Raw genomic sequence first — 16,738 nt, forward strand, 5'->3', positions numbered from 1 at the left:
AGGTCTGGGCCAAAGTCAATTTTTCAGAGTCTTTTGTATAGGATAGCACAGTTCTGGTAAGAAACGGTTAGGTCTTTGCCACAGATTTTTAAAGGATTTGGCTAGGCGAAAAGCTTGACGAATGTTTAGGAAAGGACAAGCCTTCGTAGTTGAGGAAAGTTTCACGCACTTCGATGGCCGAAAAGATTTACAGACCGCGTTTGCACAGTATCTTTTTAAATGAAAAAAGCTGTAGCTGAGGCAGTTGTTACTGGCAGTTTGAGCGGGTCTCACTGTTCTGTGCTTCAGTCGTGGGGACAAGGACGACCTCTGGAGGTTCCTGCACTGCCCAGGGAAGAGGTCAAGAGCTGTAGCAAGATGTCGGTTTAAGGTGTGAGTGCCTTTAAAGTCCCCCGGTTTCCTTCCCTCTGGCTATCCGGTTTTCAACAGCACTCTGATGAAAATTCGACCAGAATAGGACGGTGTCCAGGTGGCTTGCGAGTTGGTTGTTCCCTCCAAACTCAAGGGAAGTAGTTAACCTTGAAGGGCTTATCTGTCTGAGTTTCAGGCAATTCGGACCTACAGCAGTCCTCTTCCTTCCTCTCCTTCGGTTCTTTCGTTCCAGTGGTTGACTCGGCTTTCCAAGTCCCAAAGACTTGCTTTTAAACATTTTCCCCATTCATTCCAGCCTGGCTGTCACTCACACAGCAGGGTGGCTGTCCTTGCCGGACAGCCAGCGGGCCAATCACACCAGAGTGCATTCAAGTCTCCAGGGAGACTAAGCACAGGGAGTTTCAGGCACCTCCCTCACATCCTGTCCACCCCAGACACTCTGGCACAAGAGGAGGGCTTCAGTTCAGAAGCCCGCCAAAGGGCATGAACAAAGGGACCAAACCTGGTTTGGCGTGCAGAGACAAACCAGAGAAGGACTTTTCCTAAAAGAAATGGCGAAAAAAGATGACCAGAGTCTGTTTTTACAGATGGGTCTGGGTCGCCATATTGAAAAACCTGGCTACCCCTGATTTTTAGTTATCGTTGTTAGCGGTCACAAATAATCACGGAAGTTGATCTAAACCACTGCCACCAGCCATTTAAAATAGGAAAAGGTAACATTTGACTGTTACATGAGTGTTTTGACTCAGGGAAAGCTAGGCAACCCCTCCAGCACTCTATATGAAGATGGGGTGTGCTGGGTCAGTAAATTTAGAGACTAGTAAAGTCAATTTAACTTTACATGCTCTGGGAGACAGTAGTCCGTCCCAGAGAAGGTATTTAAACGTGGGGGAGTCTGAGATACCCCTGTGCCACTACACTGAAGGTGCTGTGTGACACACAGAAAAAGATGCCACTGGAGTGGTTTAAACACTCCATAACCAAAAGAACACAAAAGTAAAACACATTGAAAAATAAAGTTCAAAGCCCCAAAATATAGCAAAAGGGCTCGAGGGCTCTAATGTAGAGGGAGTTTAGCACTTGTGTGAGAAATCTCCCTAACAAATATCTCTTAACCTCATTTGAAGGTGCTTTTTACAAAGTAGTTTCCCAGAGTGTTGAGTAAGATACCCTGAAACCATCCCTATATGTTTGCAAGTTAGAGTAGGGAGGATGTGGGAAAGGTCTGAGGGCCCACTAAGGGCCAAGCACCTCCTTCTTTGAAGAGAAATTGGGCAATCTCATCCTGAACGTTGGATGTCGTTTCACGTTTAACAGGCACCACTACCCGGATTTCAGAGCCAGAACAGAAACTTGGAGCAAGGGGTGCTGGGGTGCCACAGCATCTTTTCCGCTAGAGCCAACTGATCTGTTTTTTTTAAAAATGTGTATGAATCTCTCTACTGCTACGCCATCCTCCCCTTTCTGTTAATCTATTGCTTTGCAGTCTATTATACGCATGTAAATATTAAAGTTGCTATGTTGGGTAAGGAAAAGGTTACTTGTGACTCTAGTTCTCCAACGTTGGTTACTTGCATAGATGCACATGATGCTCCCCGCCTGGGAGGCAGGCTAGCTACCTCATTGCTGGGTTCAGTATGGAACTAATGAAGTAGATCCTTCCCAGTAATTGCTATTGTATTTGCTACTGAGGAGTCAGCCCCGATGGACAATTCATTTTTTTATGCATATGACTCTATAAAATACCTTGCAGAACAAGTTACAGGTAAGCATTTTATTTTTTACTCTAGCAACTTATGTGTCTAATCTATCGGCCACAGTCTTTTATGTGGTCTGTTCGTCATCCGCTGTATTTGTGTAAAGTGAGAAAAGGAAGGCAAGAACGACTGAGAAGTCTTCTAGCGTGAGGCCTGAATTTGGGGAACTAGTGGGGAATAATGCGGTCTGAGATCGTAGTGCTAGTTCAAGGGCTCCATCGGAGAGGCCCCAGCATATGAAAGGGTTTTTTTCATTCGTAGTTAAAATATTAATGTAGTGTTTACCTTGTGCTTGTTATTTATCCCGAGTAGAGTTTATTTCTTAATGTACCTGGATAAATAGTAAAGCATTTTCTTTAAATCTATGTAAAATTCATATTAAGCACAGTCCTTTACCTTAGATGGGACAAGGAAAGTTATTTGTTCTGGCATACCTTCAGAGCCCTTTATTCTTTTTGAAGTTAATTTACTTATTTGTCCATTGAATTTGTTTTAACGAACGGTCAAAATGGAAGTAAATATATATATATATATATATATATTTTTTTTTTTTTTTAACTTAATTGTTTTCAAAGTAAAAAGATCCAAAACGAAGTTCATTATCCTTGTTAATCCTTATTAATCCATCCTTTTGTAAGAGCACTGTCGTCGAAAGGAATAAGAAATGAGAATGAACAGTTCATGTTAAGGCTCCTGGAGTATGTACTTCCGGGTAGGAGCTCCTTCCAGTATTTGTTTGTCCTGGTAATCCAGTTCGATGTTTTTGAAGAAAGACGCTACAGCCAACAGTGTCATCTCCACTAGTCAGCGCTGTCCACCAGTTGTCTTCAGATAGAGTAGTGAAAGATTGCATTATTTTGCCTAAGAAAGCTGTTCTTACAGGCTGCGTTCCTTCACATGCCAAGAGGAGGTGGCTACTTTGTCCAGGATTTTACAGTATAGACACTTGTCTGTCGGTGAGAGCTTTCTTATGAAGAGTATTTTGTTTGTTCAAAGTTGGTTCAAACGAAATCTCAAAAATGTTCTACTTGGTCTCTTGTCCGGGAATTTTTCCAAGTAGCATCTCACTTCATTTACTTTCCTGGCGGACGTTGGGAACAGTTTGGTCAGACTATATTTGTTTGCAATCTCTCCAGTCAATATCCAGTCTGATTTAAAGAGTTTCTTAGTCACTGTGTCAGGATTGGTTAGAAGTAGTTGAACTGGAGCGTCTAGCTCTTTCAATAGGCTGATGTTCCGATTCTTCCAGTCTTTCAATGCCTGGATATTACCGGATGCCATTTCTTTGTTCACCCATTCCAATACTTTTGGTTTAGTGTCTAGTAGAACTTTGCGATACAGCATAAGCGCATTTCTTTCTTTGATCAGTGATGAGAGACCCAACTCACGCCTTATATGTGGCATTGGTGTGGTGTGTGCAAGGTCAAGTACTTTCCGCCAGAAAAAGCTCTCCAGTTTGCTCCAGAGTCTTTCGGGTAGTAAGTACATTGCGTCCGACCCATATAGAATTGATGGTACCACCTTTTGATTTATAAAAGTTGATGGCTTTGACGAGCGAAAATCTGCCGAATTTTTTTGTCAGCTACCCTGGCTTGGGTAGTTGGGGATTTCAATTTTGTCCATAGCAAGTCCTGCATTATTGTTTCTGCAGGACTAGTGCACATCATGACGCCTAAATATTTAAAGGTGTTGACTTTTTCCAGTTTTAAGCCTTCTGCGAACCAGTTTAGTTTTGTTTCTTCCTTGCTAGTCCCTCGAAGGACATCACCTTAGTTTTCGTAGTGTTCAGCCGTAGATTGTTGATCTTAAAGTATGTAACCAGGTTCGTTAGTTGTCCATGGAGTCCGATTGGGGTCATGTACAGCAGGATAATGTCATCTGCAGATAAGAGGCGCAATATCTTTGCGCCTCAAATCATTGGCGGGAAGCTTCTAACATCAGGTTCTGTTTCCAAGTAGTCGGTGATGTAAGCATTATATAATGCAGGAGCCACCGGGCAGCCCTGTTTGACACACCTGGCGCTATTCATTTCTTTAGACAATAGGCCTTCTTGACCAAGCCCTTACCTTCATCGTTGTTTCCTGGTATAAGGCTTGGATCGGGCCCAGTACTGAACCAGGACAGTTCATAGATTCTAGTTTTTCCCATAGCAAGTCTCTGTTGACCTGGTCGAAAGCCTGGACCAGATCAATGAAAGCCATGTATAGCCTGGCCATCCTGGCGTGCCTTAGCTTTGATTGTACTTATCATAAGTATGTTGGTAGATGTTCCCGCATGCTTAACAAATCCTGTCTGAAATGGATCACTACGTTTTTCTAAATTAAGCCAAGTTTGAAATGCTTCCAAGGCGAGCCCACCAAAGATTTTCCCAATGACCTTGTGTAGTGATATAGGACGGTAATGGCACGGGTCCTCTGTGTCTCCTCGTTTAAAAATGTGGACAACTATAGATTTTGCTAATGAGGCGGGAACATAGTTCCGGATGTTTTCAGATCAATGTTGGAGATCCCGTCGGGGCCTGGTGCCCTCGAGTTGTTAAGTTTCTTGATTTTGTTTAAGATCTCGTCTTCATGGGAAGGATGTTCCATGTCGGTTTGAACCCTTCTTGTTTAGGGTCCACTTGGTTTCTCCCACATTTGGGTGGTGCAGCATAAAGATTTGTAAAGTGGGTCACCCAGCCTGCTTCACCCACATTACTTTGTAGTGCGTTATTGCTAGCCGCCGTTGTCCCTTTTTATTAGAGACCAGAAATCCTTAGATTTCCTTCCACATAATGTTTTCAACATTATTTCTGAATCCGCTTGGTATACGCGTCTTTTTTGCAGTATCCAAGATTTGTATTCTTTTTGGGCATGTTTCCATCTTTCCATGCTTGTAAGGGTTCCTGATGTGTTTGACATTCTTTTTAGTTTTCTCAGTATTCTTTTCACTACTACTTCATGATTGTAGCTGTGCAGGTGGTTTTTAGCAGCGCTTTTAATCCTTTGGGTGCTCTGTGTATATTTTCTTAACAAGATGTAAACCACCATCCCCTCTCTGTTTTCGACTCTTTACGTTCATTGTGGCTACAGTTGTGTATATTTCTGTGATTTGCTTGATGGCATTCTGTTTCTAGTTTTAGGCGGGTACCTTTCCCATTCACTTCTAGTTCGTGAGCAAGCCGTTGTTGAGGTTTCTGTGGGGTATTCCATCTTTTGTGTAAAGGATTATGGTCACTGTTTAAGGTTTTTACTATTGAGAAAATCAGCTCTAACCGCTCTTTGACACATATGTATGGTCGATGGTTCCTGTTTGAGATTCCTTCATGGCATAGAGAAAAGCAAAGTTGGCTTTTGTTCTAAGCCAATGCAAATTGTGTAGATCTCTTGCCACAAATGTTTTTTCTAGGCTCCTTCCTCGCTCCAGGATTGGTGAGGTTTTAGGTAGGTGCGATCTCTGGTTTCCGATGTCCGGACAAATGGCGTTGAAGTCTCCTGTGATTATTATGTAATTATAGAGATGGTTCGCACTGGCTTCATTTAGGGTAGCATTCATATTTTCCAGGTAGGTTTCATCAGGTGAAACTTCTGGGTTCCAATATGTATTAATTGGTAGTAAAAACGTTTTTTGCGATGTAGGCAGTGGACAGCGTTTTAAGGCAGTCCTCCAATGGGTTCCTTTCCTTCAGTTGTAGTTGCTAGTTCTGTTTCTTTAGGTGCTGGGCCGAGGATTCCCATGTCCACTTTGCTGGCGATTTCTTATGATTATCCGGTCTTCGGGCTAACGCCTGTTTCCGGTCTTTGCCTGCAAAAGGCTCTTAACTAGTTTTTAGTTTTCGGACTGCACCTTTGATTGGTCATCAAGGTTACGTTTTCCTTCTCTTCGGTCTCCGTCTGAATTTGCAGTGTCGTTCCCTTTGGGGAGTCTAGTGTTCCTCTGCGGGTGGTGAGTCCAGTGATTTTGGTTATTGGGCGATTCTTCTCTGGAGCCTTTTCTCAATGAATATTCCTTATCTTTGCCAGTAATTGTTGGTCCCTTAGATTCTCTTCCTTGCCAATTTGTCCCTGATTTTTTGCGGACGGCATCTCTTGTTGTTGTTTCAGGATTTTTTTAAGTACGTTTTTCTTTCATCTAGTTTCTCACTAGAGTACTGAAGTTCTGTCAAATGATAGCCCAGGATTGCGAGGCTTTCGACTTCTTTCAGGAACATGTCTCTTATAACTTCACACCTGATGTGTAGGTAGGAGCGATCCTTTCGTCCTGTATCACAGGGTTCCACTATCCATAAATCGTGGTTTGTATGTAACGCAGCCTCTGTATCCGCTTAAATAGGTTTATGATGGTATTCCTATTTAAGGTCAAATTATACTTTACCCTATGGATACTTTCCAATCTGAAGGCGCAGGTGCTTTTGATTCTTGATGCTGAAGGTTTTCTTTGCTCCTTTTTAGGAGGCGTGTGTTCTGGCTCTTCTTCATTATGCTAAGACATCTGACTGGTGAATCTCTAGAGTCGTCGTTCTTAATCTTGTTTCAAGGAGTAACATATACCAAGTTCTCCTTTTGTTCACAGGCTTTCCTGAGGTCTCCTATTTACTAAGTCGTATTTAGTGAACTTTTTGTTTCCCTGAGGGGCTGCGTTTCTCTTGTCCGACTTCATAGGTCTTTATATTATGGTTTTTCGTTTCCTTTTTGTTTTTGGTGTTCTGAGGCAGTTGGTCAGGCGAGTGTTCCCGCTCCGTAATGCGGATCTTCTTTTTCGGTTCCAACCCCAGATGGTTATATCCAAGGTCACAGCTTTTATTTTGTATCTTGGGGTTGGATTCATTTCCGTTTTAGACTCAACTGTGTATATGCTCCATTCTCTTATGGCACTTACTGAGTCTATTGTTTCATTCGCTGGTTGGCTGCAGTTATTAATTTTTTTTTTCGGGTTTGATTGCTTCATTGTCTCTAGAGATGTATTTTTTTTTTGCGTTTGATGAAGGTGAATCTTTATCCAGAAATGATTTCTGGTTTTTGAATATGCCAAATGTAAAGATGTTTTTGCTTCCCTAACCTTTTTTTTTTCCGCAATGCGTCTATTCAGACCTGCGTCTTTCGGGAGTTTGGGCTGGTCGTTCTTGGTCTCCATCTTCAACTTCACTTGCGTCCCCATTTCTAATGTTTTGGACGCTGGTTTCTTTTATGGGGGTATTGAGGTGTTTAGGCTGTTGGTGTCTTTATCCAAGCCGATGTTAAGGTTTAGAGGTGTGGGGGGGTAACAAATTTGCATATTCTGTTTGTTTCTCTTTTGATTTCTTATGTTTTCTTCTTTTGCGAATATGTAGCCCTCCAAATAGGTTAGCTTCGTGTGCATCAGGGCGATCAAAGAAGTCTGATCTCGCGTCGTCATGTAATGCTTCATAAAATTTGCTAAAAGGGGATAGGGCGATTTTCACTGTTGACATAATGGACATCAAGTCCAGTTTTCTTTGTGTTTCTCTTTAGGAACCACTAAAATGGCGTCACTTAATCTTCTATTTGATACCAACGTGTTAAAAACGGGTGGCGATTTGGTTAGCAGCGTCCTGTTGCTTTTATTCATTTTTTTTTTTTTTTTAGGAGTTAAATCTTTTATTACGCCATTTATTGATTTATCGTCAGTCTGTCTCCATTGACGTTCTTTTTGTTGAAAGTGGTTCTGGTTGTTGTGATAAAGTCTGAGTATCAATTGAGGCTGTTTGTAGTGGCGGCGTCTTGTTGACGTATTTAAAGGGACAGTTGTTTGTACATTTCTGGATTTTAATGCATGGTCATTATTTCTCCGGCTGTAAGATTGGATGGTCTCTGCAGGAAATAGGTGATATTTGCTTCCCATTGGCCACTGGAGGTATAATTGAAGCTTTCTTAAAATGCCATCTGACGGGCGTAGAGCTGGTTTTTTCAGTTGTTGCTGGTAGCACTGAAGGATTGGTCCGTGATTTCTCTTGGTCTTTAGATGGTGTCGTAATCGGGTCTCCGATGTGCAGCACACGGTCCAGTAGTTCAGCGTCAGAGATTTCTTCAGATCTATGCGTTTTCGTTGACTCAATCGGGCAGAAGATTTTTTTAAAGAATCCGCCTTTGCCAGATTCATCAATGCTGTTTTATAAACAGCTTTTTTATTTAGCCTTTAGATTTCGCGGTAGACGCTTTAGTGATTTTGCCAGGTTGCCATTTTTTTGTTATTTTCGTTACGGCCTTTACCATGAAGCCCTTGTAGCCCTTATAGGTGGCCTTTACCTTGGTTGTCTGGGTTGGGGAACTGTGTTCCGGCTCGTTAAAATCCTTGGATAGGTCGAAGTAATTGGATGTGCTGGAATCCTCTCCAGAAGCCACGCTCTTCTGCTTATTTCTGGTGGTGCTGAGTTTGATTCTCCTAGCTCTTCGTTAGGCTTATTATTTAAAAGTTGTTGGAGGTGATCGTACAATGCCGCGTTTGGGTTTCTATCTTCTTCGTCTTTACTTGGAGTGTTTTGTAATGCGGGCAGATCTATTGGTTCATCCATTGTGAGTGGTGTTTCCCCTCATGTTAAGTGCACAGTCTTGGGTCGCCGTTAAGTGGATTTCCACAGTAACCAGCTTCCCCTCTGTATTAGGAAACCTGTCCCCCCTTTTCTCTGAACATGAAAGTCCACTTCCTGATACTCTTTGAGCCTTCCCACCCTGGAGATTGCCCGGCGCGCACTAAGTCTAGAAGCGGGCAGCCGACAAGCCTCACCTCCGGTGGCTCGGCATGTATCAAGTCGTGTTTTTTGCCCCAGCCACTCCGCACTTACCCAGGCCGGTGGCTAAGGATGGATATGAAAAGTCTGCCTCCACATCAATCTCCCCGGCTGGGTCCTCGCCTGGGGGGTGGGGGGTGGGGGCTAGGTGGAGTAATGCTTTCGTTCGGGGGCCAAAAGTGAGTCAGTTGTGGTGCCCTTTGGCTGTTCCAGTATTCCTTTCGCCCCTGGTTTCACTGCTTTCCTATCATCAGGGGCTGTTGTACCTAGCTCTGAATGGCCTTGCACTTGTTAGGTCTAGCCCTTTTTTAGAGCTTCGTAGCTGAGGACCTGAATCCACAGCCCCCTCCCCTCCTGCCTCTTGGTCTTCCACAAGGGCCAATGTAGCGGGTGGTTTGGAGGCCGGCGGTCTCACGGGACGCTTTGTAGCGACCCACTTTAGTTTACATTGCTGCGGGTCCTTTAGCGATCTTAGGACTCGCTTGTGTGGAACTATATTCTGGGCCGGGGATTCTTGAGGGGTGTGAGGCAAGGGAGGCAAAGGAGGTAAGAGAGCTAGCAGTAGGGGGTGGGGGGAGGATGAATTCTTACCTTCCGCCACTTCCGGGTGGTTCGTACAGAGGAGAAAGTCTGACCCGCTTTCCACCGGGGGAGCGGTTTTCGTGAAGTCTTGATCCTCGCCGGCACAGGTGGCACGTCTGCTGTCAGTCTTGAGTTGGTGTCCCAGCCATCCAGCGAGGCACTGAGGGTAGCTGCTTCCTTCTGCATAGCCCGCTGCCGCACTCATCGGCTGCCAAGTGTTTTTAAACACTGGATGCTGGTTTCGCCTCCAAACAATGGAACAGGTAGAAAGACTGCAAAATGATTCACAGCAGTCCTGGTCTGCGTAGTCTGCCACACTGAGCTGCTGCACTTCGTACATTTCTCCTCAAAATCACTCTAAAGTGCAAAAATGCCAGTTACGTTGTTTAGTTTATCTGTGAAAACTGTTTGCCTTTCTTTCCCAATAGTCCATATTGTCAAAAGGAGTTTTGTATAGCATTCACCCGTCAGTGGAATGACTTCACAGTCCTGTATCCTTGTACGAAAGTACAGCGTCTGCACAAATTAGTTATCTGTCAGGAGGACTGGTTCCTTGGATGTTTATTGCCTACAAGTGGTAACTGGCAGGTGTACGGTGCAATCTCTACAAGCGTGACTGCTGCTAGTTTGTGCGGAGAGAGAGAGAGACTGACGTCAATGGAGCATGTGTTGACTTGTGCGTTGCTGGCCAGAAGTTAAGTTTTTTTATTTTTTAAACTCTCCAAATTGCTCTTGAGCTTGCCACAGTTTTAACTGTGATTCTGCCCTGTACAAATGTTTTTTTTTCTTCTTGTCCCAAGCGTTGGTAACACTTCTAACCCACTAAGGAAAGCTGGTGCGCCAGAGAAACCCTGTTGGGACCATTAGCATGGATAAAGTTTCAAAAGTCTTGTCCAAATGTCAAGTCTGCACCACTAGAGAAATACATCTTAAGCTTTTCTTTTTGTGTTTTTGTTTAAACTATAGCTGTATTGTAGAATTTATCAGATTATTGCAGCTGAACTATTTTAGTTTATCGCAAAATGTTTCCATTGGTTTCTGCATATGGTATTTATGATCTCCATCCTTACTTTGCAATGATTTGTTTCAGGTGTGCACCAAGGAAAGACTGTTCTAGATAACTGTGTGCTACAGTGTGAGACCACAGGAGTCACACTGCGGACCTCAGCCGAGCTCATCATGACCTATTGTGACCTTTACGGCGCCAAGGTATATTCAATATTTAATTGTGCATATCCCTAACTGATACCTGGCGAGTCAATGAGCTTGTAAAATGCAAGCTTATTGGCCATCGCCAGGATATTACCTGCCCGACAAGGCTCCGGTCACTGACGTGTCCCCGATAGCTTTCTGCAAGTGACCGAACTCCATGGAAAGAAAAGGGACTAAGTTTAGTCCCTTCACCCCCATCCCTGGCAGGCTTTTTTTTTTTTTCTCACGTTGAGAAACAGTTGCAGGAGAAAAATTGCCATTAGTACCCCGGAATGAGATGCTGGCAATATAACCCTTGGAGGGTGGCATTACTGGTTGGGTAATGCCCCTGGTGCTACGGTAAAGCCCTTGCGACCCTACCGGTAATGCCCCCACTCCTGGGGTTATATTGCCTAAATATTCATAACTTAATTTTGTAATCGTCATGTTCCTTGTAAACTGAAGCACCAGATTTGTATGAAGTGACGATCATGAGAAATAGCCCCTCAAAGCGGAATTGGGATAGTATGTTTGCCTTTTACAGGATTCGTGTAGTTTTAATAAGGGCAAAGAGAATTTAGTTTCTGGAAGTTTCTTCCTCTGAACCAAGCCTGCCAGGTTAACTTCAGGTATAGAAAAGTAATACTAGTATGTTAATTTGATCTTTTCTGATTAGAACAATACGAATAAATACGAGCCAAACATGGCGGTCTCTGGGGCCTACAAGGATGAGTCTTACAAAGTCATGCACCAAACAATGGCGTTCACAATGTTCGTAAACAAAAATGGAATTGCTTAGTCAGCCTTTGCGTTCACTGGGTTTCATTGTTTCACATTATTCTTACAACACCTTGATGGATTTTATTACTTTTCTTAACAGGGTGCTGGTATTGAGGTATACCCAGGTAGCACCTGTAGCCTGATTGGTAATGGTATACATCACTGCAAGGATGGTATTCTCATCAAGGTGAGTTCACTTCGTAATAATTAGAGCAACATTTTATACAAAACGATGCCTGTTCCTATATGTGAAATGAGGCCTCTACGTTTTTTCTTCCACCCTTCCAATGTTCCTGTTACTCAGCCCCAGTTCGTACTTGCTCCCTGTCCAGTGATGAGCATAGTGTTCGTGTTTGATTGCTCAGAGCATTTCAGTAGTCCCTCTGCCAAACTTTCTTCTCTAAATGGATAACTTTGTCCCCAACTTCCACTTAGCGGTTCAGAGAGATACTGCCAAATAAACTGCTTAATTGCACAGACACATCTCACTTTGCCATACAAGTCTTGGAAAGGTGACTTAATTGAAACCTGCAAACCGCCCACATACCTTAGCTGTGGCGGAAGTATTCCAAAATACGGAATGAATGTTGAAATTGTTGTACGGAACGCTTGGCAAATATGAGATGCTGTTCGATTGGAAAACAAATCCAAAAATATAGCGTGCAGGCAGTCTATTATGAAAACCTAACGGAACCTTCTCCAAATCCTCATTTAGATGCCAGTGTGCGAACGCCACAAGGCTCCTTTTTTTAAAATTTATTTATTTTGCTCCCACGACTGTTAATTGCAATTCGATCGCCACCTGGTGATACTGCTTAGTGAGTTAGTCTTCTCTTGTACTGTTAGGATTGTAATTAGTAAGTGCCCTTCTTTGAGTACTCATGCTATTTGCTGTGGGATGCTGTAGCCAATCTCGAACTATATTGATAATGGCCTTTGCCCATTTATAAAAGCAGTAATCGGATTTCAATGATTAGGGGCTTTTGAGAGTTCAATGTGTTGACTGAAAACTGCCACCCTGTCCAGTTCTACACAGGGAGATGGAATGCAATGTACAATGAACGTTCTTAGTTTGATCATTACATAACCACCTTCGTGGCGATTCCTTTATTAGCTCGTACACTGGCAACCTCACACTGTAGTCCCAAACTACCTTCCATTGTGGATGGCTGTAGTTTTGAGGGAATCCTAGATTTTTTTTTAATCCATGCTAGCGCACCTCCATTTGCCCTCTGAGGACTGACTGGAACCTAGATGGTGGTGATGTAGTTCACTCTCGATTTAACTATAGTCGTTTGGACTCCTCAATGTGTCGGTTTCCGCCTACATCACAGAAAGCTTAGTCTGTTGCTTTAAGTTAAAACCCTTTGTATGAAAGAGGGAAGTAGATGATTGTCAAATAGGATAACTTCTTCACTGTGTCTACCAACAGTGCTTGGGTCTCATTTCAAATATATCACACTTTAGGAACCTATTGATCTGTCTGAAGGATGTTTTAAACCTTTGTGAGAGCTATCCATTCTGTACAGGATGGGCAAACAACCTGCGCCCAGACCTCTTTGGTAGATGGGCAGGCCCTGCCCCATTCGCACCAACGTGGGTGAGCCTACAACCTATTTGACGGGATATGCAATATGGGGTCACTTTGCTGTGCGCTAATTCCTTTTCTTTTCATTACCTTCTCTGTTCTGCATTCCTTTTGGGGTAGCCAGAATCACTGAGTTGGGGGCCTGGTGGACCATTTTCTCTCTCCGCCTTCATTGCAGTCATCTTTCCTGTCTTGGTGTGAAATTCCCTCCAGCGACTTGTCTAGGTTAAACCCCAGGCAGGTTGTCGGATGGCTCTCCAGGATAGGCAGACTTAATCTGTGCAGAGTTGGATGAGCGGCACAGTGTAGGTTCCCCTCTCTACATCGCAGAGAAGGGGGCCTGTTGCACTCCCAAACACTCAAACACTTGCTGTTTAAGGTTGTACATGTTCCCTTACTTTAGCATCATGGATTAAGCCAGTCACCTCTCAAAATAACCAACTCTGTACCTTTTGCTCTAAATACTCCTCCGTTTTGCATTGGCATCTCTGGGGCTATGCCATCACACTCCTCTTGAACATTGCAGACCTAATGAGAACATTTAAGACTCCTTTCTCTCTCAATCCTGCACAGCAAACGGAACGCAACCTATGCAAAACCATGGTCTACAATACATTTTAGTAAACCCAAAGGAAGGGGATTGAGGTCGGGGTGCATCACACACCCCTGCAAGTGAAGCACTGCATCTACTCTGGCAAAGCTTGACGTTGCGCTATTAATGCTATCCTAAGGTCATAGAGCCGTGCTGAAGACCTGAGCAATCCTCCTGGCTTTAGCAATTTTAGGTGTGGAAGTTTCTTTCAGAAATGGGGTGAAACAAACAACCAGGACATTTTAGATTTGCCTCTGAATTGACACTGACAAATAGACCGATTTGTATGAACTTGTGATAGCTTGTTTTGCATGCGTTTAACTATATATTTTTTTCAACCATTGTAGGACTTTTTTGATGAAGTTTATGACATTCCCAAAATAACCTTGGAGAATAATGTCATACACAATAATGAGGGTTATGGTGTTATCTTGGTTAAACCGACCACACACTCTGACTTGAAGACGATTGCTGCTAATGACCTCGAAGGTAAGCCTGCTCTTCAGAGGTACCTAAAGTAGATTGTCGAAGCAGCCATTGGTTCTGCCACCACTGATTTTTAGTGATGTCTTCAGTTGGAGGCTTTTTTTTGCAGTTGGGTTGGGAGGAATAGGGGAAAGTGGATCTAACAACTGATCACCAGTTGACACAGCTTTTGTACTAGGTTAGTACCACAAACAGAAAATCTGCTGCATGCATGTCTGGTCGTGTGGGAGAAAAATGACCCTTCAATCCTGTGTAGGATTTTGATTCCTTCTTTCTATACAACCAAGGGGCCTTGAGACTCCATGCCTCTAACATTGCCCTGCCAGAAAATAAAATAATGTGCCTTGCAGGTTCTCTTCAAAGCCGCTAAAGCACTTAGTTGGAGGCTTGGGCCAAATCACACTCCTGTGATGCGGTTTAACAGATTATTAAGTATTGTTTTGTAGGATAAGTGAGATATTGTTACTACCATATTGACGAGCACTGCACTTCTTTCTCAAATTTCGTGTCAAACGGACTTCTGTTTTGGCTTTCGTAGCTGGCGTCAATAGAGATGAATATTTGGTTAACCAGCAGCTTTCTTTTTTTTTTTTTTTTTTTTTTGAAATTTTATTGGTTTAACTACAAACCTTTAAAATAAAACACATCATAACAAACCCCCTTTCCAGATATTAACCCTTCTTTTTCCTAGTTCTCATAGTCGATAAATTCTTAGTGAATTTTACATACATTTGGAGTCAATTGGGGCAGGTCAACCGATTTTCAATCACCGCCAGAAAAGATGTTAAAGGCAATAATAATTTCATGTCCATTCCGTTAAAAGTGTTGCCACCAATCCACAGCACAAAAAGGCCGTATCAAGCTCCATGGGCCCAAGTATCGTGTTCTTTCTGTTCGTAGGTCATTGCAAAATAACACCAAATGTTTGAGCGTTTCCTTCTCTTTTGCACAACAGTGACACATTGGATTCAAGTGTGCATTAGAAGACCATGCCCGCAGGCGTTCTTTTGTTTTCAAGGAGTTTAGCCGAAGCCCCATGAACAACCTTCTGGCATTTGGATCAGTAAACAACTCCATATATTTTTGGGTATTACCAAACGTTCGAGCTTGAGGAGGAGCATCAATCATCATTTTAGATGCCACTCTCTGTGAACATGTCTGCTCCCAGTCAGTGCGCCAAATTTTTACTTTTGCTGCGTTTGGATGCTCGTAAACTATTTCAGACTTGATATCGAATTCCGCCATCAGGCATTCACATCTCTGAAGCCACATTGACACAATGCTCGACTTAGTCGAGGTGACGCTTTGAAAAATTTCGAATTGCAGAATTCGTTCAAAGGCCTTTGTTTTACGGTACAGCGATAATGGGCTCCAACAAACTTGCACGTGAATTGATATTAGCGACAATTCATAACGTATGGAAGACGTGGTGTTCCTTTAGGTAAAACCAATACTTTGATCCAAAAGATATTTTCAAAAGAGGACCAGACCTCCCATGAGCAGCCCAGGGTGTTTTCTGCCTGTACGTAAGAACCAGAATTAGCTTTTGATGATAAAATTTCAGGACTGGTTCAAGTGAAAACTTTCCAAATTTCTTTATCGCCAATGCTTGACTCGCAAGTTGCGTGCATTTCCGTTTTGTCAGAGTTATCCATGGACCATCATTAATACAAGAGCTTAATGCCATTCCAAGATATTTTACACAGGTTGAAATCTGCATCACTTCCTGTCCCATATACCATGTTGCTATTTTAGCCCTGCTGGCCCTACCGGCTTTGAGGTTTTTGAGCACAAGAATTTCAAATTTCTTTGTATTAACAACTAAATGGTTGACAGTCACGTATTGTTGAATGGCGTTGAGTTTCTTTTGCAAGCCGATCGGTGTTAAGTCCAACAGAATGAGTTCATCTGCGTAAAGGAGCCAGCTTAAATCCAATTTATTTACCTTTGGAGGGAATTGATATACTGCCTCTATGGTGGTTCCTATGTCCGATATAAACAGGTTGAATATCGCCGCCGCCAAGGGGGATCCCTGTTTGACTCCCTTGAATGTTTTAATCGGCATTGGAAATGCACCTGTCTGGTCCAGACGTACTCTAATTGAGGTTCCCGTATGCAGCTCTTTAACAGCTGCCATTAGATATTCCGGGTAGCCCCATGCACGCATTTTTTGCCACAGAAGTGCCCTGTCGATAGTATCGAAGGCATAAAAAAAGTCAATAAAGGCGAGGTAGACCATTGTGTTTGATTTTATCGCCTCCATTTTAAGCAAGTTCAACAGCAACAGGTTTGATGAGCATCCCACCTGCTTAACAAATCCTTCCTGTCTGACGTCCACATGGTTTGATTTGCCCACTTGACTAGTTTTTGCTGTAATATGGTTGCATACATTTTGCCTAAAACGTCCAGTAAAGCTACTGGACAATAATGTTTAGGGCACGTTCTGTCTCCTTTTTTGAACACGGGACAATAGCTGCTGATTTCCAGGACTTTGGTGTTCGACATTGCACGTTATTCTCTCAAATAAAGCCACACAAACGTCTGCCCATAGCTCCGGATGTTGTTTAATGGTAAAGTTTAAGCCGTCCAGGCCAGGGGCTCTTGAACTTTTTGCTTTAGTAATTATTGACACAATGTCATCTTTGGGAAATGTTAATGCCCAAGTT

At 43.0% G+C, this 16,738-nt stretch overlaps 1 protein-coding gene across 1 annotated transcript in view; it reads left to right on the plus strand.

Moving 5' to 3' along the window:
* Positions 1 to 16,738, plus strand: part of SHCBP1 (SHC binding and spindle associated 1) — a 349,542-nt gene that overhangs the window by 302,315 nt on the left and 30,489 nt on the right. The window contains exons 10-12 of the mRNA XM_069607070.1: positions 10,526 to 10,644; positions 11,507 to 11,593; positions 13,934 to 14,075. Coding sequence (XP_069463171.1) covers positions 10,526 to 10,644; positions 11,507 to 11,593; positions 13,934 to 14,075 — 348 coding nt within the window. The remainder of the gene's footprint in view (positions 1 to 10,525; positions 10,645 to 11,506; positions 11,594 to 13,933; positions 14,076 to 16,738) is intronic.

This window comes from Ambystoma mexicanum, chromosome 1p, assembly GCF_040938575.1.
Source record: "Ambystoma mexicanum isolate Mex_15411 chromosome 1p, UKY_AmexF1_1, whole genome shotgun sequence".
NCBI classification, from domain to species: domain Eukaryota; kingdom Metazoa; phylum Chordata; class Amphibia; order Caudata; family Ambystomatidae; genus Ambystoma; species Ambystoma mexicanum.